This window comes from Microtus ochrogaster, chromosome 7 (assembly GCF_000317375.1).
Source record: "Microtus ochrogaster isolate Prairie Vole_2 chromosome 7, MicOch1.0, whole genome shotgun sequence".
NCBI lineage: Eukaryota > Metazoa > Chordata > Mammalia > Rodentia > Cricetidae > Microtus > Microtus ochrogaster.
In genome coordinates, this window is record NC_022014.1 from 14,499,739 (window position 1) to 14,523,188 (window position 23,450).

Here is a 23,450-nt window from a genome sequence, read left to right on the forward strand (position 1 = left end):
CTCTCCACACACACAACACACACACACAAAACACACACACACACACACACACACACACACACACACCCGTCTCTCCACAGGATGGTCTCCAGCCACACCTCTCAGTAAAATGACTTGAACATCACCTCTACAAAAAAAGTACTCTACCTTCACATGAAAGTTTAAAAATAAGAGAGACTATTGAACTAAAAAACAGTCAACTGTTTACGTATAATGTTAAATTCAGGAGTTCAGTGTTTTACTAATATATCCTGTTTTGAAACCTCTTGTTCAAAAACAAAATGTTTTGAACAATCAACCAAAATTGTTCCTTTTCTTTTCCTGTAGATGTTCTGACAGATTTGCAGGGCTTGCGGCTCACTGTGCTAGTATGTAAAAAGGTGTTGTTTACACGAGGCAAAGGAAAAATATGATATCCAGACAGTTGCCAAATAGAATAAATTATAGCACAAATACTGTAATGGTGCCTGGCACCAGCAACTTGAGAAAGTGTTAAAAAAAAAAGTGTTACAAGGTTTAAAAAAACATCTTTGCTAATTTTTAGTCCTGTTGAACATTCATGAAATTGTTAATATGACTTATATAGACCCACACAGGTTTTATTTTTGTGTCTTTAAAATAAAAGTCCAAAATATTTAAATTTTATGGTCAAATATGCAGTCAGCAGCTGCTACTTGTTCCTTTATATATTAAATTTCTCATATGTCTTTTATTGTTCTATAAACCTAAGCTTGTGTGACCTCCAGTGCATATTAGACCATTCACTGTATGAAAGAAAACATGTTGAATAAATTTGTGAGTTTTTAATAAAAATAGAAAACCTGATGTTTAGATAACTGGTGTGGCATCCCATGTTTTCAGCGATTGGAAGGAAGTCCCAAGAGCACGCTGAGCGGACCCTCAGAAGTCAGTAGGGAGGGGGACAAGACTGGGGTGATGCTTTCACCTTGGCTCTGGCTGAAACCCTGCACCAAGCTCTCTTCTTTGCCTCTCGCTGTTATTAAATACAGATTTGCATTCTGTGGGTTTAACTGATAAAGTGATTTGCTGATAAGTTAATATAGAATTGGAAATGGAAATCAAATCCACAGCTAAAAGAGAGCGAATGATGCTGGTCTATGATTAGGTGAGAGAGCCTGCACCCCCTTCTCCTCCCTGCACTTGCAAAGCCAGGCTTGGGAATGTCACATACCTGTAAATAGATAGTTATACCTGGTCTTTTTCACCTTCAATTCATTTTCCATAGATAATCCTGCTTTCTAATTTGGTGAGTTGAAAGATAACCTAACGTGAATATAAAGTATAACTAGCAATGAAATACTTTAATCCCTTTCACAGAACTCATACGGAATTGTTATTGGATGGTATTTACTACATTTGAAGTTTTCCAAAAGGTAAACTGTTTTGTCTGGCATAGGATACGTATTAAGTTTCTGCATAAGATGAACAAAAATAACTAATATAGAAATCAAATTGCAACTGAGAGTTAAGTTGCCAATAGATATAGGGTCTTGAGAATAGTTCAATCCCATCCAAACCTCCAATAGAAATGGAAGAAATGTGAATGTTTCTCCTATGAAATACTAATGTGTAGGTGTATGAGAGTTTTATTATCAGGGTCCCAGGGTTTCTTTATCATATTGCCTAGATTTCAGTCTGGATCATATCTTATATTTTTTAAAAAAATCATTTTTACATTAAATTGTATGCAATTTCCAGTACCGTTTCCTTATTTTGTAAGACAGAGCCAAGTTTATCTTTCCTGCAGAGAAGGCTTTAGAGTAAGCAATATTTCATTGCACCCCTTCGATGGCTTATCTAACTAATAACTATCAGGGAGGAATCTGGCTGTCTTCTTTCAGAAATAAAAATTTATGAAATACAAGGGAGACTTTGGAAACTCCTAGCCGCTGCATACAGCACTTTTTCTTCATATGCAATCACTGGGTCTGCATGTTTTCCCTGTTTAGCATTTATATGCATTAAACCACAGCTAACATTCATTATAGCCACCACCCTGGAACCCTCCCCCTTAAAACCATTCATTTAACTGAACGTATGCTCATCAGGAAGTGGCATTTTCCTATCAAGGGTACTAAATTATTTAGTAGCTTTATTGCGCTATCGGAGTATTTGATAAGAAATGCTTTAAGAGTTGGGCAGGCGGCATAGATTCAGTTCTTGTGACTCCGTGCCAGTGGCGCGGTCTTTTCCCTTGGCGGGTCTTTGTGAAACCCAGCGAAGACGGAACAAGTGGTCTAATCTGGAACTGAGGGCTGGGGGGAGGAAGAGAACCGGTAGTGGCTGGGTTGCATTCACAAATGCTGCCCACCTCTGGCCCAAGGGCGCAGGGAACCATTCCTGGAGAGACTGCCAGGAAGGAGGGAAATGCCCTTTGGTCCCCTATCACCCCTTCCTATCTGAGAGCGAAGCCTCCTCACAGCTAAATTTGGCAAGCCCTTTTTTTCCTCAAGCCAGCTTAAAGCCCCCACTACTGTGTTTTCAGGGACCTGTAATTAGGGTTCCAGTCTCAGGGGGCTGCCATCTAAGCTGAGGAGGGACTTAAAACTCCCCTACTCAACTTCTCCTGATGCAAGGGCAGGCAAGAAGGCAGGTGAATTAGTGGAGAACCAGGACAGGCCCTTTTAGGGGTCTGGAACCCAAGGCTGATGTTGTTTAGGAAGACAGATAGGTCAGAATCTGGTTTCTGGAAACTTGAAACTGGCGGGTTTTGACCATCGGAGCGATGGCTAATTTAGTTATCTCTGCCTATGGGTGGCTATTCCTGCCACTTTGCAGCCCAGCCAGAGGGAGGTGAATCCTAAACCCCTTCTGTCTTTTTTCCAGAGGACAGATTGCTCACCTTTAGGCCCCTCTCAGCTCAGCCCATCTGCTCTCCATTGGTTGACATTTCTAGAGGAAGCTGTACTGCCCTTTACTGGCCCCTCCCACAACCCCACCCTCCATCTCCAATCCCACTCTACCCTAGTCTGAAGCCCTTCAGCCACGTCTCAAGAAACCAGAATGCAACCAGGGAAGGGGCCCCAGAACATTTGGGTGGTCTCTCCCTTGCCCTGTGCCTCAACTTCACTTAGCTGCACCTTAAACTCTACCATTCTTTCTCCTTCACTCCTCTCCAGGAAGAAGAATCCTGGGGTAGAAAAGCAGGGGAAGCAGTTTTGTGGAGCTTAGGGTATGTATGGCAAGAGTAAAGAGCTCTTGACTCCTTCCTAAAAATGTCCCAGGTTAGGGACAGCCAAGACAGGAGAGGGAGGGCTGGTAAAAGGCACCTTATGATCCTGTTTGCTCAGTTCAACCGGCCACAAATAGGCCAGCAGTGTCCTGTATGCATAACAGTTTCAAGATGGTCTCTGTCCTGCTTCCCTTTCCACCTAGCTCTTCCCTCCTCCTTACCTTTAAGGGCGGGTTCTTAGTGCCTGAAATAGCAAGGGAAGAGGATGGGGGATGTAATTTACTGAACGTGGGGTGGGAGAACACTTCTGTTCCTTATGCCCAAGGCAATGGCAACTTGTAGAGGACAGAGGAGCACATTTTTGCTATGGAGGCTCTGATATAGGCACATGCCAGAAATCACAGAGGGCACACTTGAAAACAAGCAAGCCCTCTAACTACTCAGTAATACAAAGATTTTCTTTGCCTAGGTCTTTGTCTGGTCTGACATTCTTTGCCCTCCATGTCTGAAAGACTTTAAGACAGTCTCTGTTTCTCTTTTGTAGCCCTGGTCTTCTTCACTCAAGAGCCACTTAGGAAGGAGGCATGGGAGGAGCTACACTAAAGGAGTAGTCTCTGCTGACTCTGAGTCAGGGACTGTCTTCCTGTGGCTTCCTCTGGGGAGCTACCAGATACATACCTATATTGATCTGCTTTGGGATCCAATTGGCCTGGAGCATACTTACAAAATGGTACTGAGCTGGGGATCTAGAAATGGAAGAGTTCCTACTTAGCATGCACAAAACTCTGGGTTCAGTCCCTAGCACTGAATAAACAGGGTGTAGTGGCACAGGCCTATAATCTCCCATGATTAAGGAATTCAAGGTCATCTTCAGCTACTTAGCCTGTTGGAAGCCCGCTTGGGCTAGAGACTCTGTATCCGTGGACAAACAGGAATGAGGTACAGTCACAGTGTAGTACTGTGTATTACTCATGTTTTTTTGTTTGTTTTTGTTTTGTTTTGTTTTTGAGACAGAGTTTCTCTGTGTAGTCTTGGCTGTCCTGAAACTTGCTCTGTAGATCAGGTTGGCCTCAAACTCAGAGAGCTGCCTGCCTCCACTTCCCTTCCGAGTGCTGGGATTAAAGGCCTAGCTACCACCAGTCCTACTCATGTCTTTTTTATTGAACGGCAGCTTTTCTGTTTACAGAAGATCTTAAGTCTTCACGGAAGACCTCCAACATATCAGCACAGGACGCTTTATGCTCAAATTTGTCATTCCTCATTGCAGTTCTTGTTTCCTGCCCAGAAGGCTGGTCACTGTGTGGAGACTCATCCTGTATTTCATCTAGCAGGGCCTGCCACGCAGTGGGCAGTCAAGGAACGCTCTATGAAGGGAAGAGAATGTTAGGTGATTGCGTATCTTCATGTGTCTGGGTGCAATTAAATTTATCTCATTAAGGTCTGTATGTTTTGAGTCTAAGCATCTAATGTTAGAACCGAGTGAAGGGTTTCTTGTCTGCATTTGTTCTTCAGTTTCCGGGTCTGAGTCACTCCATCTTAGAACAGTAAAGCTATTAATACATACCTACTACGTTGAGGAACGTGTAGTGGAGGAATTCTAACCGCTTGCCCCCTTTTGCCTGCCCAGGAAAGGGGGTACGGTCTTGATTTGTGGTACAACCATCGCGATCCCTAATTATTCCTAAATAAAGGTAAAGATCGCACTTGGCCGCACATCTACACAGGCAGGCCTCTCAGATCCTGGCTGCTCAGAGTTGGAAGATGTGTGCCTGGCTCCTCCATACTGTGGAAAACCCTGTTTGGAATCCCTGTCTGTACCTGAGGTTTGAGAGGCTTATCCTTTACTCCTTTCACAAATCAGCCAGCCATCATGAGCCACGAGTACTTTACGCGCTTCATTCCTAAACCAACCTCGCACAAAGCTCGAGGCATTATTTTGTGCTTAGGGGTCCCTGGAAGCTGGAAACGCAACCAACGGTCCTCGCCAGAGGCGGTCACGTGCCCCTGCGCGCTCCCGCGCCGCGCGCCGCGCGGGCCTGGTCTCCGGCGCACGCGCGTTAGGCCGGCTGCGCTCCCTCCCAGGTTTCGCGGGCCTGCGTCTCCAGCCTAGCAACGGCTGTGGTGACGCGAAGCCCCGCCCCTCCGGCGCGCGCCTCCCGGAAGTTGCCTATCAGGGAGCTGAGCGCCGGCCCCGAAGGTTTCTGCTTGTCGTGTGTAGTGTCCGGCGGGAGCGCCCGGGCCGGAACGTCGGGCCGAGGCTCGGGGCTGCAGGTTCACCAGCGCAGCGACTACTGTGACCTGGTGACCATGGCGGGGTCGCAGCCCTTGGCTCTGCAGCTGGAACAGTTGTTGAATCCGAGACCGCGTGAAGCGGATCCTGAGGCCGACCCGGAGGAGGGTGAGGCCTGACTGGGGCCGACCACGTGCGGAGCTGTGGGCCGGGGCGGGCCGCTGGCCCTCGAGCCTGCTCTTCTTCCTTTTGCGCTGAGGAAAATTGTGTCTCGGGAGGGTTGACCCCTGGAGGGGTGGAGGGTGACACCTGCTGTGAACGTGCAGTCCAGACTTGGGGGAGGCGGGGCGGGCACACAGACTCTGGCTGGGGGGTAGCTGCAGGGAGCTACTGGCAGCCGACTGGCAGTTACTTAGGATGCCCTTCTCTGGTATTACCTTAGAAAGGAGAAGGAAGTCTAATGAGTTTCAGGTTTGTGTGTGTTTAAAGTTGACCGCCTCTAAAAACTTGCTTCGAAAAGGAAAAAAAGTAGGATTCTCTGGTGCTGTTTAAGTAATGGTAGGTCTTAAGACATTTGCCCACGTTCTGATGACACACTGAGTCTCCTTAAGCCTGTTCAGAGACTAGCTGGGAGTAATTGTGCTTTAGGCTTGTGTCAGAGTTGTGAGGAAGGTATGATAAAAGAGATTAGGAGTCGTGGTGTAGGAATAGCAGGTGAGGAAACGGGTTTGTTTAAACCAGGGTCAGTGGGGACTACTGGAGGGGTGAGACGGAGTGACTATAAACTTGTTGGCTGAGGAAGAATTAAGTTCCGTGGGCATGTGGCTGACATACTTGGGGCCCTGAATTTAATTTTCAAAACCTTTAAAGAAAAAAAAAAAAAACAAAAACACTATGGAAAAGGAGGAATCAGGCTAGATTTATAGAGTCAAGGCGTAGGAACAATCTACTAGTAGATGAAGGGAGGTAGCTTTCTATTCAGAAACAGACATCAATATGATAGTCGTCTCCCCAGAGAGCAGAAGTAAATTCCCTACTCCTGTAAGTTAGTGGAAATTGCATAGAGGACACTTAATGAATCAAGGGCAGGGCATATAGCCCAGTTGGTAAGAGTACTCACCTAGCACAGAAAGGTGGCATGTGGAGTTGAAATTGTTTAATTGAGTTCCTATTAAAGATTTTTTTTTAACCTAAGATTCTATTTTCCTCCTTCCCCACAGCCACTAGAGCCAGAGTGATTGACAGGTTTGATGAAGGGGAAGAGGAGGAAGGTGATCTGGCAGTGAGCAGCATTAGAAAACTGGCATCATCCTCCCTCTTGGACACAAACAAGAGGTATTCTGGCAAGACCACTTCTAGGAAAGCTTGGAAAGAAGACCACTGGGAGCAGACTCTGCCAGGGTCCTCCGGTGAGTAGACAAACCCGAAACTCTTCTTGCTGTTTCATTTATGGATGCCTTCTGGAAGTCAGTGTGTCTCTGCTCATTTTAGGAGAGACCATTGATTGGGTATTAGGAAGGGTCTTTGAGGTCACCACTTCACTTTAAGTGAGGCATGCTCCTGTTATTTCAGAACTAGGGGAGACTGAAGCAGGAGGATCAGAGTTCAAGACTGACTACATAGTTCTGTACTAGCATATGCTACACCTGAGACCTAGTCTCAGAAGAACAAACAAAAACGAAACCTAAAACTCAGAAGAGTTACCAAGGTCAGATTAATGGTTCACCCTAAAATGAGTGAAAAAATGGGCAAGGCATCCTAGGGATTGGCAGGGCTGTATGTTAAAAGGCAGGTGGTGGTGTTGCACACCTTTAATCCCAGCACTCAGGAGGCAGAGACAGGCCGATCTTTGTGAGTTCGAGGCCAGCCTGGTCTACAGAGGAAGTTCCAGGACAGGCTCCAAAGCTACAGAGAAACCCTGTCTTGAAAAACCAAAAAGAAAAAGTCGGATGTATGTGTTGCTTTTATATCTTGACCCTTTTTGTTTTTCAGGTCTTATATTGATTCTCTGTGTATTAGTTATGAAACTGACCTTTTATCATTGTAAAAAGTAACAATGCTTCTGTCTTTCCTGAGAAAGAATTAGGATGTGAGTTTATAGTTTTAAGCAGTAGTAAGTTTCTCAAGATGGAAGAAGTCTCCAGATATGGATATTGAGAAGATGCCATATATTTTCTTTTAGGAAGGTCATGTTGAGATTGAGTTTTCACTGTGTGTCAGCCGCTGTAGTTAGCTCTTTAAGTTCTGAGAGCCTGGGACAAAGCCACCAAAATATTACCATAAAGTCTGGAGAGATAGTCCAGTGATTAAGATCACTTGTTCTTTCGGGACCCAGGTTATATTCCCAGCACCCACATGGAGACTCACAACCACCCATGACTCCAGTTCCTCTGTAGGCACTAGAGATACACATAGGCACATGGAGGCAAAACGCTTAGACGTGAGTAAATCTTTAAAAAAGTAAAAATAGTACATCATTATCATTTGACTCTTTACAGTAGCCCGAGAAGTTGATAATTATTTATTCTCATTTTACAAATAGGAAAGTAAAGGGCTAATTGGTTAAGTAAAAGTGATACAGCTGCTAAGTAGAAGAGCCAGAATTTACATGAAAGCAGGCTGATTATAATATCTATGCTGTGTTGTATGGAAATTTCTTAATTTGAGAATTGATTAAACTTAAAGGGTTCTACTGGTTTTTCACTTAACTTCTGTATTTTTAATTTTGACAGCCTATCTGAGGCTTTTTAAATTTGTGTGTTTTATTTATTTTCCCTTGAGGCAGTGTCTTGAATGGTCTGGGGTTACATGCTTTTTATTTCAGCACTTGGGAGGCAGAGGCACATGAATCTCTGAGTTCAAGACCAGTCTGGTCTTCCTAGCAAGTTCCAGCCACAGTAAGACCCTGTCTCCAAAAATCAAAAACAAGCAAACAAAAAAATTGGGACAGAGGGGCTGGAGAGATGACTCAGAGATTAAGAGCACTGGTTGCTCTAACAGAGGTCCTGAGTTCAATTCCCAGCAACCACATGGTGGTTCACAACCATCTATAATGAGATCTGGTGTCCTGGCATACATGCAGGTAGAACACTGCATACATAATAAATACATAAAATCTTAAAAAAAAAATTAGGACAGAGGCTTACTATGTTCCTCTGGTTAGTTTTGAACTTGCTATGTAGACCATACTGTACTACCATATTCAGCAAGTTAAGGTTTATTTCTTGAAAGAAGTACCAAAGACTTAATGTTTTCATAAACTCTTTATTTTACTTGGTTAAAGTTTCAACTCTTTCCCATAGACAACAGGACTGGTCCTGATTTTCTGGTAATCCTCTAGGTTCATGTACCTCCACTTTCCTACTTCCTCTTGTTCAGTCTCTAGTTCTTTCCTTACCTCCTCTCAGTTTGATGAGCTCTTTTTTATGCTTCATAAGTAAATTTATAATATCTCCACATAAATCATCTCTAATCTTTTTTGGAAGGTCAGGTGGTTCCTTCTTTTAGGGAAGATGGGGATGGAGTGTGGGGAGGATGAGAAAGGAACTTATTATTGTAGTATGACGCACTAAGTAGCCAAAGCTGGCCTTGAACTTGCTTTGACTCTCCTGCCTGGCTTCCAAATGCCAGGATTACAGGTGTATGTTAGTTTGGTACCTTTTCTATATACTATCTACTGATGATGTTGGAATGTATTAATGGCATGCCTTTCTAACACTCCCATAAGACAGTTTCTTTCCACAGGTATCCTAGTTTCATTTCTTTTGCTATGATAAAAATACTTTGGCCCCAAAGCCACAGAGAAACCCTGTCTCGAAAAACAAAAACAAAACAAAAAAAAAAAATACTTTGGCAGAAAACAATGGAGGGAAGAATTGAGTTTATTTCAGTTTACATTTCTGGATTTTAGTTCATCGTAGCAGGAACATCTCAGTGACAGGATTGGAAGCAGCTGGTCATATCAGGTCCAGATCAAGAGCAAAGAGAGGACGAATGCATCTGTACTTGCCTGCTGTCAGCTGTTTTCTGTTTTTCCTGTTTTACACTGTTAGAACCCTCTGCATAGGTGCTGCCTACAATGGATTAGGTCTTTCTACATTAATTAACAATCAAAATAATCCCTTTAGACATGTCTACAGATCAACCTGGTCTACATAATTCGTCATTAAAGACTTTCTTCCCAGAGCTGGACATGATGGTGCATGCTTCTTTAATACCTGCACTCAGGAAACAGAGGCAAATGAGTATCTGAGTTTGAGGTCGGCTTGTCTACCAGAAATAAATAGTGAGATGCTATACCCCTTACCAAAAAATACTTTCTTCTCAGGTGAGCTTAGGTTGTGTCAAATTGTATCAAATTGACAGTTAAAACTAACCAGTACAATCTATCCCTTGTCAATTTAACATATAGACACATCACTTTAAGCCATAACTTTCTACGTGTTGTTCCCAAAGTCTCATATTAATACTATGAAATACAATCCAACTTTAAAAATCCTTCAAAATCTTTAAAAGTCCAAAGTATCTTAACTCTGGTCTTCTATAATAAAATAAACAAGTTACATACTTACCAGCACAACAGCTATTAAAGCCCTCTTTTAGTCTTTACACATGATAGGTGTTTGATTATTTGTACGCATTTGGAATAGCTAATGATAACTATTTTTTCAGGTGTAGCTTTGGGAAGGCTGGTCTAATTCCCAAACACCAGCTGAAATGTTTTATTTATTTGTTTTTCTGAGACAAGGTTTACTGTGTAGCCCTGGCTTGTCTAGTGCTCATTATATAAACCAAGTTAGACTTGAACTCAAGCAGTCCTCCTGCCTCAACTTCCTGGGTACTGAGATTATAGTCATGAGCCACCATGGCTGGCATGAAGTTTTTTTCAAAGCACTTTTTATTTTTTCCTGTAATTATATTTTTTGTGTCTGTGTCTTCACTGTATTTTTTTTTTTAGATTGAATTCATGTTCTGTTTGTCTTTATTTCCCCTTAGCATTTTAGAAATAGTACATATATAGTAAATGTTTGTTCGGTTGAATAGAGCAAATAACATGTTTACTTTCATAGTAGATACTACAGTTCATTAATTGAAATGAAAGATGTGGCCCTAGTATTTTTCTATAGGTAAACCCCGTTCCCCCCTTTTTTTTTTCTTTATGATTTAGACAAAGAAATATCTGATGAAGAAGAATCTGAAGATGGGGATTCAGAGGGCCTGGGCCTGGAAGAATCTGAGGAGGAAGAGGAGGCAGAGGAGCTAAGTGCTACTGAGGAAGAGGATGCTGACAATGATTTGAAGCTCAGTCTGGCTCAGAAGAAAGACAGAGGGCGTTCTGCAGAAATGCCAGGCTTCAGTTTCCAGGGCATTAGTGATTTTGAGAAATTTACGGAAGGAATGGATGACCTTGGGAGCAGTGAGGCGGAGGAAGAAGAGAGTGGCATGGAAGAAGGAGATGTAGAGGAGAACTTAGAAGGTGAGAGGGAAGAAGACAGGAACAGTGAAGATGACGGTGTGGTGATGACCTTCTCCAGTGTCAAAGTTTCTGAGGAAGTGGAGAAAGGAAGAGCTGTGAAGAATCAGATAGGTGCGTGTGCTTTTGCTACTTGCTTGTTTTTTTTTAGAGTTTCTATGTTAATCTGCTTTTTGATTTTGGTTGTTCTGTTTCTCCAGTACCCCTTCTGATTAGTCTGTGACATACCTCACTTTACCCAGAAGCCTGCACCCTAGTTCTTGTTTTATTGCTTAGCAGGCTCTGCTCTAACTTTGGGGAAGATTGAAGAGGAGCATGTTCTCTCCTTTTGTCATGTATTAGGGTTTCCTCTCTCACAGCAAGTATTTCCATCAAGAGAGGGAGAGTTTATTTTCTAGAATGGAGAATGCTTCTATGGCATGAACATCATAATGCATGCTGCTTAGAGATTGGTGCTTCTTCCTCTTCCTCCTTAGTCCCCAGAAAGAATTCCTGACTAAGAGATGGCTTCTCTTTCACTTTTTCTTCAGCGTTGTGGGACCAGCTCTTGGAAGGAAGGATCAAACTACAGAAAGCTCTGTTGACTACCAATCAGTTGCCTCAACCAAATGTCTTTCCAGTCTTCAAGGACAAAGGTGGCCCAGAATTTGCCATTGCTCTAAAAAATAGTAAGAATACTCATATCGTTTTGGGGGTATACTGAGTTGGATGTAAAAAAAAAATAAGATATTTTCATTTAGTAATACTATAATGTAGAATATTAGTTTCAATTTTTTTTTTTTTTTTTTTTTGGTTTTTCGAGACAGGATTTCGCTGTAGTTTTAGAGCCTATTCTAGAACTCACTCAGTAGATCAGGCTGGCCTTGAACTCACAGAGATCCACCTACCTGCCTCTGCCTCCCTAGTGCTGGGATTAAAGGCGTGTGCCACCATCGCCTGGCTACTTTCAATTCTTTATTTACACTTGATCTTATTCAAAAGGCTAAATAATCGGCAGCAGCGTTATCAAATGAAGGCAACTTTGAAGTAGATCAGGTGCTTGAGCCATGTCTGTTTTCTGATATTACTTGACATTCTTCTTTGGCTTTTTGAGTTACTTTTTAAAATTTTTTAGTTTTTTTTTTTTCTTTTGAGACAGGGCTTTTCTAGGTAATGCTGGGTGTCCTGGAACTTGCTCTGTAGACCATACTGGCCTTGATCTCAGAGATCTGCCTGCCTCTGCCTCCCAAGTGCCGGGATTATAGGCATGTGCCACTACTCCTAGCTGAGTTACTTCTTAAATTCTTAGGGAAAACTATTTAAAAATCTATAGGTATAAAACAACAGGGAGGGCTGGAGAGATGGCTCAGAGGTTAAGAGCATTGTCTGCTCTTCCAAAGGTCCTGAATTCAATTCCCAGCAACCACATGGTGGCTCACAACCATCTATAATGGGGTCTGGTGCCCTCTTCTTGTCTGCAGGCATACACACAGACAGAATATTGTATACATAATAAATAAATAAATATTTAAAAAAATAAAACAGGGAAAGAATGAGTAATTGAACTCAGTCCTGGTAGCTTATAGGATGTCTTTCTTTGTTAGGGCGGACTTTAGAACAAGTTAAATGGTATTATTCCTATCTTTCCTTTGAGTAACAAAGAGTGAGGGAAAAAACTGACTTCTGGGGAGAGAATCATTTAACTAAGCCCAAAAAATTGTAGAGTGAAAAAGAATTTAAAAGTTGCTTGGTTTCTAATTCCTTCACTCTACAGATGAGAAAACTAGAGACAGCAGTTCACCCAAAAGAGTTTGCTCATGAATAGCAAATATAAAACTCCAGCTTTTCTTCCTCTTAGACTAGGAGTCTGTCAAATAGTATTGCCTCCTATGTGTCCAGTGACACCAAAGTGCCAGGGCACAGGAAAACATGTGCCCTGGTTGCCATGGTTATTCCTAACTTGTACACTGAGATGTTGTTTCTGTTTACATTTTCAAACTTAAAAGCTAGTGCACTACCTGCGGTCCTGGTTACTTTGGAGGCAGCGGCAGGAGTATCCCTTGTGCCTAGGGATTTAAAGGCATGCTGAGTAAGCAACTTGTCAAACAAAACAAAAACAAAAAAATTATGAAAACCAAATGTAACTGTTTTAGTTAGGGTTTCTATTGCTGTGAAGAGGCACTGTGACCACTGCAACTGTTATATGGAAAACATTTAATTGAGGGGGTTTGCTTACAGTTTCAAAGGTTCTGTCATATCATGGTGGGGAGCATGGCAGCTTGCAGGCAGATGTGCTGAAATAGTAGTGAAAGAAAGTCCTACATCTTGCAGGTATCAGGAAGTCTTCTGACACACTGGGTGGTATCCTGAGCATAGGAAACCTCAAAGTCCATCCCCACAGTGACACTCTTTCTCCAACAAGGCCATACCCACTTCAACAAAGCCACACCTCCTAATAGTGCCATTCCCTATGAGATTATGGGGATCAATTACATTCAAAGTACCATAGTAACCCTTTATAGTATGGACTTAGATTTGGAAGAAAACTGAGGACATCTAGTTTGGTACTGCCTCTAAATAGGATCACTTGAAAACAATTCAAGATATGTATGTGCAACTTCGAGAACTTCTTTTCTTTTTTTTTTTAGACTGGGTCTTACTATGTAGACCTGGCTGGCCTCACAGAAATCTATCTTCTACTTCTCCAGTGCCAGGATTAAAGACATGTACTTCCATTCCTGGCAAAAGCATTTCTTTTGTAGGAGAATATGCGGTTAGAATGATTTCCTATAGACAGTTTTTTGTTTTGTGGTCTGCCATAGTTTGTTTTCTATGAAATCTGGGTAACCTTTTAAAAATTCTCTTAAGAATTGTATGTGTTGTGAGGTCTTCAAAAGAAGAAAGGAAACCACCTGACCTCTTCTCCTGACTTCCCTTCTTTTCCCTAAATACATGATACATTTTTTTTTTTTAGATTTTTGGGGCATGTCTTTGCTATTTTTAGTGCCCTAGTATTCTCATTTCTGAGGATGCCTTTAGATGAGACCTAACTGCTCTAGATGTCTTAATTTTTTTTTTATTTTATTTTATTTTTTGGCTTTTTGAGACAGTTTCTCTGTGTAATATCTCTAGCTGTTCTAGAACTCACTCTGTAGACCTGGTTGGTCTTGAACTCACAGAGATCCACCTGCCTTTGCCTTCTGAGTGCTGGGATTAAAAAGCATGCGCTACCACTATCCAGCTGTTTTATTTTATTTATTTATTTTTAGCTTTTTCAAGACAGGGTTTCTCTGTAGCTTTGGAGCCTGTCCTGGAACTAGTTCTTGTAGACAAGGCTGGCCTCAAATTCACAGAGATCTGCTTGCCTCTGCCTCCCAAGTGCTGGGATTAAAGGCGTGAGCCACCACTGCCCAGCTATCCAGCTGTTTTAAACATTTTAGATTTAAGGTCTTTTTCATTTTATTACTCACTGACCTTCTTATCTGAGTCTTTATAAACACTCATTTTAAAATACAGATATTTCTGGGTTAGCATCTGTCTTTGTTAGGGTTTCTGTTGCTCATTCTCTCTCTCATACACTCACACAAATAATACATACTTAAAAAAAATTTTCATTGAATGCTTCTGAAAGGCAATGAGGAAATCACTAGAAACCTACCTTTCCATAGCAGTCTAAAAGGACAAGGTTTATAAGTATTACACTAGACACTACTTAATTCAAACTAAATAGGGATTCTGAATACTTGTAAGAAGATTATAAAAATACTGCAGACAGTGGGGATGGTAAGTTATACCAATGAGAACCATTCATATAGCTGAACATTGCCTAATGTCTTTCAATAGAAAAAGATAGCTCCGGTACCTGTTATGGTGGGATGTCTTTCAGACACTGTACAATTAAGATGCTTTTTACATTGATTATGTCCTTTAATCCTCACAACCATATTATCCCTATCTTACTATGAAGTAACCTGGCCAAGACCACAGAGCTAATCAACTGCTGAGATGGTCTTAGGCAGAGTCTTAAGAGTACTTAGTTTAGCACACGAGCTTGTACTCCTAGTACTAGGGAAATGGAGGCGATCAGAAGTTCAAGGCTATCCTTAACTGCAAAGCAAGCTGGAGGACAGCCTGGCTACATGAGACACTGCCTCAAAAAAAAAATAATGCTAAAAAAGATTACCTTTAATTTTTTTAGATTAAAAAAAGAGAGGTGGAGGCAGAAGAATTAGTTCAAGGTTATCTTCCACTACAATGCTGGTTCAAAGCCAGGCTAGGATACATGAGACTTGTTTAAAATTAAACAAACAAACGTAAGCAGTCTAACTTTAACTAATCTATAAAACTAAGCAGACCAGGCATGATAGTTCATGCCTTTAAATCTAGACCTCAAGATGAATAGGCAGGTAGATCTAAGTTTGAAACCAGTCTGATCTACATAGTAAACCAGGCCAGCAAGGGTTATTCAGTGAGACTTAGTTTCAGTTTAAAATAAATAAATAAATAAAATAAAAATAAATGCAAAAGCAAAGTGAATAAGCATTAAAGAGAGTAAATCTACTGTTTGATCTGGAATTAGTTATAAATTTGGCCTGTTTCATGCCAGTCATAATAGAGCTATAAAACTGGTTATTCAGAATAATATACTAGAAAAATTATTATGAAAACCATCCAGATGGTGTGTATATAACACATTAAGTCATACTGTCATAAGAAGATGGAAGCAAACAAAACCTGTCTCCCTTCAGATGTGTAGAAATTCTGGTTATTAGATCCCTATCCTCTCAGAATGTAATACTACATATACTTCCTTCTCCCTCTTCTACCACAACCTACATTGTCAGACAAACATCTGTCAGAATGACTGAAGTTCACCAGGAGGAGGTAATTGGTTAAATGTAAAAGATTAGAATGATCAGAAGTGTTATAAAGCAGAATTAAAGTAATATTCAAGTGACTAAAGAAATTAAATATGTGATGCTGTGGTGTTCAGAAGAAAATGGTCCCCAAAGAGGGTGGCACTATTAGGAGGTGTGGTATTGCTGGAGGAAGTGTGTTTCACTGTAGGGGCTGGCTTAAGTTTCCCTCAGTATGACTTTCTGTAGACTTCTCGTTGCCTGCAAGTTGTAGAACTCTCAGCGATTCCTCCAGCACCACATCTACCTTAGTGCTGACATGCTCTCTGCCGTGATGATAATGGAGTGAACCTGAATCTGTAAGTTGCCACCTCAATGAATGTTTTCTTTTATATAAGAGTGGTACATGGTCATGATATTTCTTCACAGCACAGAGAATGAGAACATGAAAGATCAAGCAAGCAATCACAAGTGCACACATTCCATAGCCCATATGTGGAGGTCAGAGAACTTTGTTCAGTAACTTGTCTCCTTCTGTACTTATGTGACTTCGGGTTATGAGACTTGCAATACAAGTACTTTTACCTGCTAAGCCATCTCACTGGTCCAATTTTGTAGTATTTTTCTTGGGCTTTGGGCTTTGGTAACACCAAATACACTGCCTACCTTTCTGATCTCTTCACAAGCTCTTTATATATATGATTTCTAATTTTTAAAATTATGTGTGTGCATTTGTGCACATGAGTGCAGGTACCTCTAGAGACCAGAAGAGGAGGGCATCAGATCTCCTGGCTGTAGTTAGAAGCAGTTGTGATCCACTTTACTTGAATGCTGGGAACTGAAGTCCAGTCCTGCAGGAGTGATAAGCACTCTTTATCTTTGAGACATCTCTCCAGCTCTTTCTACCAATGTAAACAATGAATACAGGATTCTGTCCTTAGGTTGTGGGTTGTGAATGCTCAGTATGTGTTCTTGTACCATGGTTTACTCTCTTTCTGATAGCTTTTTTTAAGGATTTATTTATTTATTATGTATACAGTGTTCTACTTTCATATGACTGCAGGCAAGAAGAGGGCACCAGATCTCATTATAGATGGTTGCTGGGAATCCAACTCAGGACCTCTGGAAAAACAGTCTGTGCTCTTAACTTCTGATCTCTCCAGCCCTCCTCCCCCATAACTTTTAAAACAATAGACTTGTAACTATATTCTAGCACTGTAGACCCCTGAGAACCAAGTCTTTGTATGTTCTGCACTTCAAAATCTACCTTTCAGAAATGTAGTATTTCCTTGACTTTTTTAGTACCTGCACTTAGTCTCCAGGTGTTTTGCTCTTGCATGTTGGCAATTATATCTCTTGAACCATGAAGTGACTTTCTAATGTCTGTGTAGATTAAGATTAAGCATAAAATAACCTTAACAAAATTAAGGAATTTAGTTATTTATTTATTTACAGAAAGCTACTTCTGCCGGGTGATGGTGGCGCACGCCTTTAATCCCAGCACTCAGGAGGCAGAGGCAGGCGGATCTCTGTGAGTTCGAGACCAGCCTGGTCTACAGAGCTAGTTCCAGGACAGGCTCCAAAGCCACAGAGAAACCCTGTCTCAAAAAACCAAAAAAAAAAAAAAAAAAAAGAAACTACTTCTCCAAAGATAGTTAGCTTTCTCCCTCTGACTTTGATTTAACAAGTCTTACAACATCAGGAATTAGGCCTTTTATGTTGGTGATAACGATATGCAAGGAAGAAGGCAGATTATTTAAGAACATGCCAGATGAATTTACAAACTACATTATGTACATAGCCTATGTTAAAGTAGGAAGGTGAGCACAGTGGGAGCTGGGATTAAAGGTGTGCACCACCACTGCCTGGAATTCATGCCAGTCTTACTACATCTATCTTTATATTGACAACTTATTTCTTCTGGACTACTGTGAAGTAAATGATGTATGTCCCTTCATTTTTCAATAAATCTTTCAGTGTGCATTCATAAAAGATAAAGGATTTAAATTCTTTTTTAAAAAAGATTTATTCATTTTATGTGTGAGTGTTTTGCCTGCATGTATTTATATGTACCTCATGCATACTTGTTGCCTTTGAGGCAGGAAGAAGGCATTGGATCTATTGGAACTGGAGTTGAATTAGGTTGTGAGCCACCATGTGGGTGCTGGGAATCAAACATAGGCCATCTACAAAAGTATCATACGCACTTAACCACTGAACTGTCTCTCCAGCCCTAAAATCTTATTACTAGTTGCATGCGGCCCCCACCTTTAATGCCAGTGGATCTCTGAGTTGCAGGTCAGTCTGGTCTACATAGCAAGTTCCAAGGCAGTCAGGCCTATATAGTGAGATACTGTCTCAGAAAACCAATATTGTAACCATTATTCCACTTAAAAATATTAACAAGTTTGTTAACCGTGCTAGGAAATGAACCCAGGGCCTTGTGCATGCTAACAAATGTTCTGCCACTGAGCTTTACCATAGCTGGGCATTTAATTTTTAACAAGAATGACTGACTAGGACAGATGGGAGAATTGAGAGCATTTTTATAACAGGAACTCTGTTGTCTTCCCAGAGTTTGCTATACAGCTTTAAATGAAGTGATTATAGGAAAGCTAAACTTTAACCAAATAAGCTGACCTTTTAGTTAAATGCATGTTATTAATGTGTTTAATGAGATGCATTACAAACTGCAGCAAGCACCATGTTTCATTACAGGTCTAAAATGCAATATCATTAAAGACCTTTAATAGAAACAATGGTTGACATTTTGATATTTCCCATAAGCAAAACACCAGGAATACATATAACATAATGTAAATGTAGAGGAACTGTTAAAATTTTTGACTTGCTTAAGAATTTAAAAGCAAATTCTACTATTAGTAAAGTATATTTTCTTATTCCCCTCTTCATCGTTCTGTGGCCCCTTTTCCAAGACCCGCAATAATTTTGACTCGAATAGATTTTTCTTTGTTTCATTTTGCTTTTTGATATGGGCTCTTACTAGTAGCCCTTGCTGTCTTGCAACTGGCTATGCAGACTGGTTTGGCCTTAAACTCAAAAAGATATGCCTGCTTCTGCCTCCTGAGTGCTAGGATTAAAGGCAAGCACCAAAATGTCCTGCTGAATAGACTGTTTTGTTGTTATTGTTTTTAATTTAAATGCCCTTTTGAAATTTTATTTATTTATTTTTGTTTTTTGAGATAGAGTTTCTCTGTGTAGCTCTGGCTTTCCTGGAACTAGCTCTGTAGACTAGGCTGGCCTCGAACTTACAGAGATTCATTTGCCTCTGCCTCCAAAGTGCTGGGATTAAAGGCCATGTGCCACCACCTCCTGGTTGAAATTTTATTCTTATTATATATACTTCTTTTATGCCTGAGTATGCAGGTGTACCCTGTGTGTGTAATGCCCACAGAGGTCAGAAGAGGATGTTGGATCCCTTGGAACTGGAGTTATAGATGGTTGTGAGCCACCATGGAAGTGCTGGGAACTGAACCCTGGTCCTCTGAAAGAGCAACAAGTGTTCTTAATGGATGAACCATGGCTGTAGCCTTATAGACTAACATATCTAATAATTTGACCATAGCACTTGGAGAATGGCATCTTCTTGGGGCTGATCAGATGGCTCTGCAGGTGGAGGTACTTGGCATCTGGCCTACCAACCACAGTTCAGTCCCTGTAGGCTATGGGAGAGAACTGATTCCCTTAAATTGTCTTCTGGCTTCTTCATGCATGCTGTGGTATACATGCATCACTCCACCAATAAATAAGTGTTAAAAATTTTTAACTAAAATGAAAATTTCAAATTTTAAAAACCTTGGGTAGTCATGAAATTGTATTAAGCAATATTTCTATTTTACTTTTGGAGACTTAATTTTGGTTTTTTGAAACAGGGTTTCTCTGTGTAGTCCTGATAGCCTGGAATACCAGGCTGTCCATAGGCCAGGTTGGCCTAGAACTCAGAGATCCATCTGCTTCTACCTCCCGAGTGCTGTGATTAAAGGTGTGCTTTACCACCGCCCAGCTTCTTAGCATCTTTTTTTTAAATATTTATTTATTTATTAAGCATACAATGTACTGCTGGCAAGGAAGGCACCAGGTCTCATTATAGATGGTTGTGAGCCACCATGTGGTTGCTGGGAATTGAACTCGGAACCTCTGGAAGAGCAGCCAGTGTTCTTACCCTCTGAGCCATCTCTCCAGCCCTTCTTAGCATCTTTTGAACTATATGAATTCACTGTCTGCTTCAAAATAAACAAAACTTGCCGGGTGTTGGTGGCATACACTTAGGAGACAGAGGCAGGCAGATCTCTGTGAGTTTGAGGCCAGCCTACTCTACATAGCTAGTTCCAGGACCTACATTGTGGCTCACAAACCATCTGTAGCTCTAGTTTCAGAGGATCTGATGCCTTCTTACAATTTAGGGTTGGTAGCTACATGTGTTTCAAATAAGCATAATATGAAAAAAGAATGTAAAATTACCTCATTAATGCTGTATTTTCACCAGGCATGATGGTACTTACTTTAAATCCTGGCACTTGGCAGGCAGACAGGTGGATCTTTAGGTTAGTAAATTACATGCTTAACATGCTCAAAGCCTGCGTTCAATCTTTAGCACCACAGAAGAACAAAAAAGTCACAAGTAACTAGAGATGCCTTTTGGTTTGTTCAAGGTCTCTCTGGAAATGTAATTGCTGAGACAAAGGAATTGTACTTTGTTTTCTTTTTTTTAGTTTTTTGGGTTATATTGCCATGCTGTTCCTTAGAGGAATTATAACAATTTAAATTCTTGTCTGTAACATTCCTTTTCCTGCACTCTTGCCACCACAGGGCATTATTGATCTTTTATATTTCCTCAACTGTGGGTGGGAAATGAAAGCAATCATTTTTGAATAACTTTTCATTTGGTATTTATATAATACCTGTTGACTTGGTTTTGCAGTGTAAGCTCTGTTTGGTTTGTTATTGGAGAAGTGTTTCTGTGTAGGAATATTGGTCCCTATAAATGCCTACTTACTTTGTCCAACCTGGTTCACCGGGTATTTATGTTATATAGAAACTAAGGTGGGTCACAGAGCAAGAACTTTCCAATATAAGGATGTGGTGGAACTCTGTCCCCTGCTTCTCATGTGTATGTGTGTGTGTGTTTCTGTTTCTTGCGATCAAACCTTAGGGATTGGCACATGTTAGTGAGTATAGCCCCTGCCCCCAATGTGGTGGTGTTAGTTTCTTATTCCTTGATTCTATGTGTCCTTAAAAGATGAGCTTCAGTATAATCACAAAGCAATAAAAACTAACAGCAGCTTAAAAAGTGCTAAAACCAAACTGGTCAGACAATTCATTTCCATGGCAGAAGGAATTTTTCATTTGGAAAGAGGGTTAATATCTAGCCCTGGCTAGCCAGGAACTTACCTCTGCCTCTGAGTGATTAAAGCCTTGTAAGAAACAGGGTCTCGCTAAGTAGCCCAGGCTGGCCTTGAGCTCATTGTGAAATTAGGGGTGACCTTGAATTTGTAATCCTGTTTTAGCCTTCTTGACTGCTGGGAGTATGTGTCTGTGCCACCACACCTAGTTTAGTAACATTTTATTCTCAAGACTGGGGAGAAAAGTCAGTGGTAGAGTGCTTGTGTAGTATACACAAAGCTATGATTTCAATCTCTAGCACTATTAAATAAAAATAAAATAGAAATAGTGAGGCATGGGGTAGGAAGCAGTACTGATATGTTGCTAGTGTGTCACAGTGGGGTTACTCCTTCACAGTATTAATAGTGAAGTATAGACCATTGTATGTTGGAGCCTCGTGATAAGTATATTTAACTATATATGTATATTTAACTAGCTCGATTGACTGTATATGCCTGGAGGCATGCGTGTGGAGGAGAGACAGAGACAGGCAGACAGATTCCAGTAAGCTTCTCATAATCTGGATTTAATGTGTAAAGTAACAACAAGGATTTTTTTTTTTTTGGTATAACATCATCCCTAAATGTTCTCAGGGTAAAAAACAGGCTATATTGTTTTATTGATGTATTCAGTGGTGTTCAGGAATTTCTGAGTCATTTTGTCAGAGCTTTGGTTTGCATTATGGTTAGACTTTAAGACCTCACTGTTGTCTCCGATGCTGCTCTACTTTATTATAGTTGTTTTTATGACTTAAAGCTTATTCTTAAACTGCATTATTAAAGTCATGCATGAATATGATAAATAGTGCAGAAGGACTCAGGAAAACAGTATTCCTTTGCTTATATTCTTATTCTGTGCTCATGGTAGAGTGTGTTAGGCAAATACCCTACCACTGTGCTAATCTTAAGCTCCCTCACTCTGTTTGTTTAATTTTTCATTTGTTTGTATACATGTCTGCTTTGTGCTTCTCTCCCTGATTACCTCCGTCCCCACCCCCAAATTTAGGGCATGCTAGCCAAAGTACTCTACTGCTGAGCCATTTTATACTTTTTTACTTATTTACTCTCTGATGTGAAGGACGAGAATATTACTGACAGATTAACTAGGATTGGGATTGAGAATTGACTCTTAATTTTAAGAGCATGGTGGTCATCTGTGACCTTGATAAACAGATTCAGTAGAGTGATAGGATTATACACTTGACTGGAATGAATCCAAGAGAGAATAGGGGAAAAGAATTTTGAGGCAGCATAGAAAACTTTTAATGGATGCCGATTTAAAAGGACAGAGAAATGAGACAAAGGAGAGAGGTTGTAGCCAAGAGAAGAGAGGTTTTGAAGGTGGGAGCAATGTTTCCATATAATGACTCAGTGGATGGGAATTGGGCATGTAGAAGAGGAAATCTGTATAGCATTTTGCTCAAGTAGTGAACAGAGTTGGGGTTGTGCATAAGTGGCCTTAGAAAGATGTATGTACAGATTAAGTGGGACGTCAGCAGAGTGATAGACGTAAGTGGAAAGGAGCCTATTAAAAACTATCTTGGTTCATTCACTTTTTTTTTAATAGAGACAGCAAGGTCACCGATTGTGAATGTGGAATATGAGGAGATAGTAGAAAAATCTCTGATGATATTAAATAGTTGTCCCACTAAAATTTTGCTTTCTCCTCTGTTCATGTAACCAGAACCTCAGTGCTTTATGCATATGTTAACTGTAAGAGTTGAAAATGAGCAGACTACATTCTAGTGTCATTATCATCACATTAACAATATCAAGACAGGGAAGAATTAGAAAATAATTTTTCTTTGTGTGTGTTTATCCTTGAATGTTTAGGGGCCAGGTTAATGTCAAGATGTCTTCCTCAGTTGTTTTTCTGTTTTTTCAACTAGACTGCATGTTGAGCTTCCAGAATTTACCTTTCTCTGCCTCCCAGTGCTTGGTCACAGATGTGTGCTGTGGTCCTGGGCATCTGGGTTTGTTCTCATGCTTGTTGTACAAGCACTTTACCCACCAAGTCATTTCCCCAGCCCCTTCATTTTATTGAAATTAATTTTTTAAAAAATACTTATGTATATGAATGTTTTGCCTGTGAGTTTGTCTTTGTACTACATGCATGCCTGGTACCTGTAGAGGTCAGAAGAGGGTGTTAGATCCTCTGGATGTAAGCCACTATGTGGGTGCAGAGAATTTAACTTAGATCTTCTGGAAGAGCAACCAGAGTCTTTTTTTTTGTTGTTGTTTTTTTTTTTTTTTTTTTTTTTTTGTTTTTCGAGACAGGGTTTCTCTGTGGCTTTGGAGCCTGTCCTGGAACTAGCTC

General features: G+C 40.7%; 1 protein-coding gene across 1 annotated transcript in view; it reads left to right on the forward strand.

The window, feature by feature from the left end:
- Positions 1-5,390: 5,390 nt before the first annotated feature.
- The window catches only part of Aatf (apoptosis antagonizing transcription factor), a 108,707-nt gene continuing 90,647 nt past the window's right edge, over positions 5,391-23,450 (forward strand). Inside the window, exons 1-4 of the mRNA XM_005349330.3 lie at positions 5,391-5,591; positions 6,644-6,832; positions 10,591-11,010; positions 11,427-11,564. Coding sequence (XP_005349387.1) covers positions 5,501-5,591; positions 6,644-6,832; positions 10,591-11,010; positions 11,427-11,564 — 838 coding nt within the window. The 5' untranslated portion in view covers positions 5,391-5,500. The remainder of the gene's footprint in view (positions 5,592-6,643; positions 6,833-10,590; positions 11,011-11,426; positions 11,565-23,450) is intronic.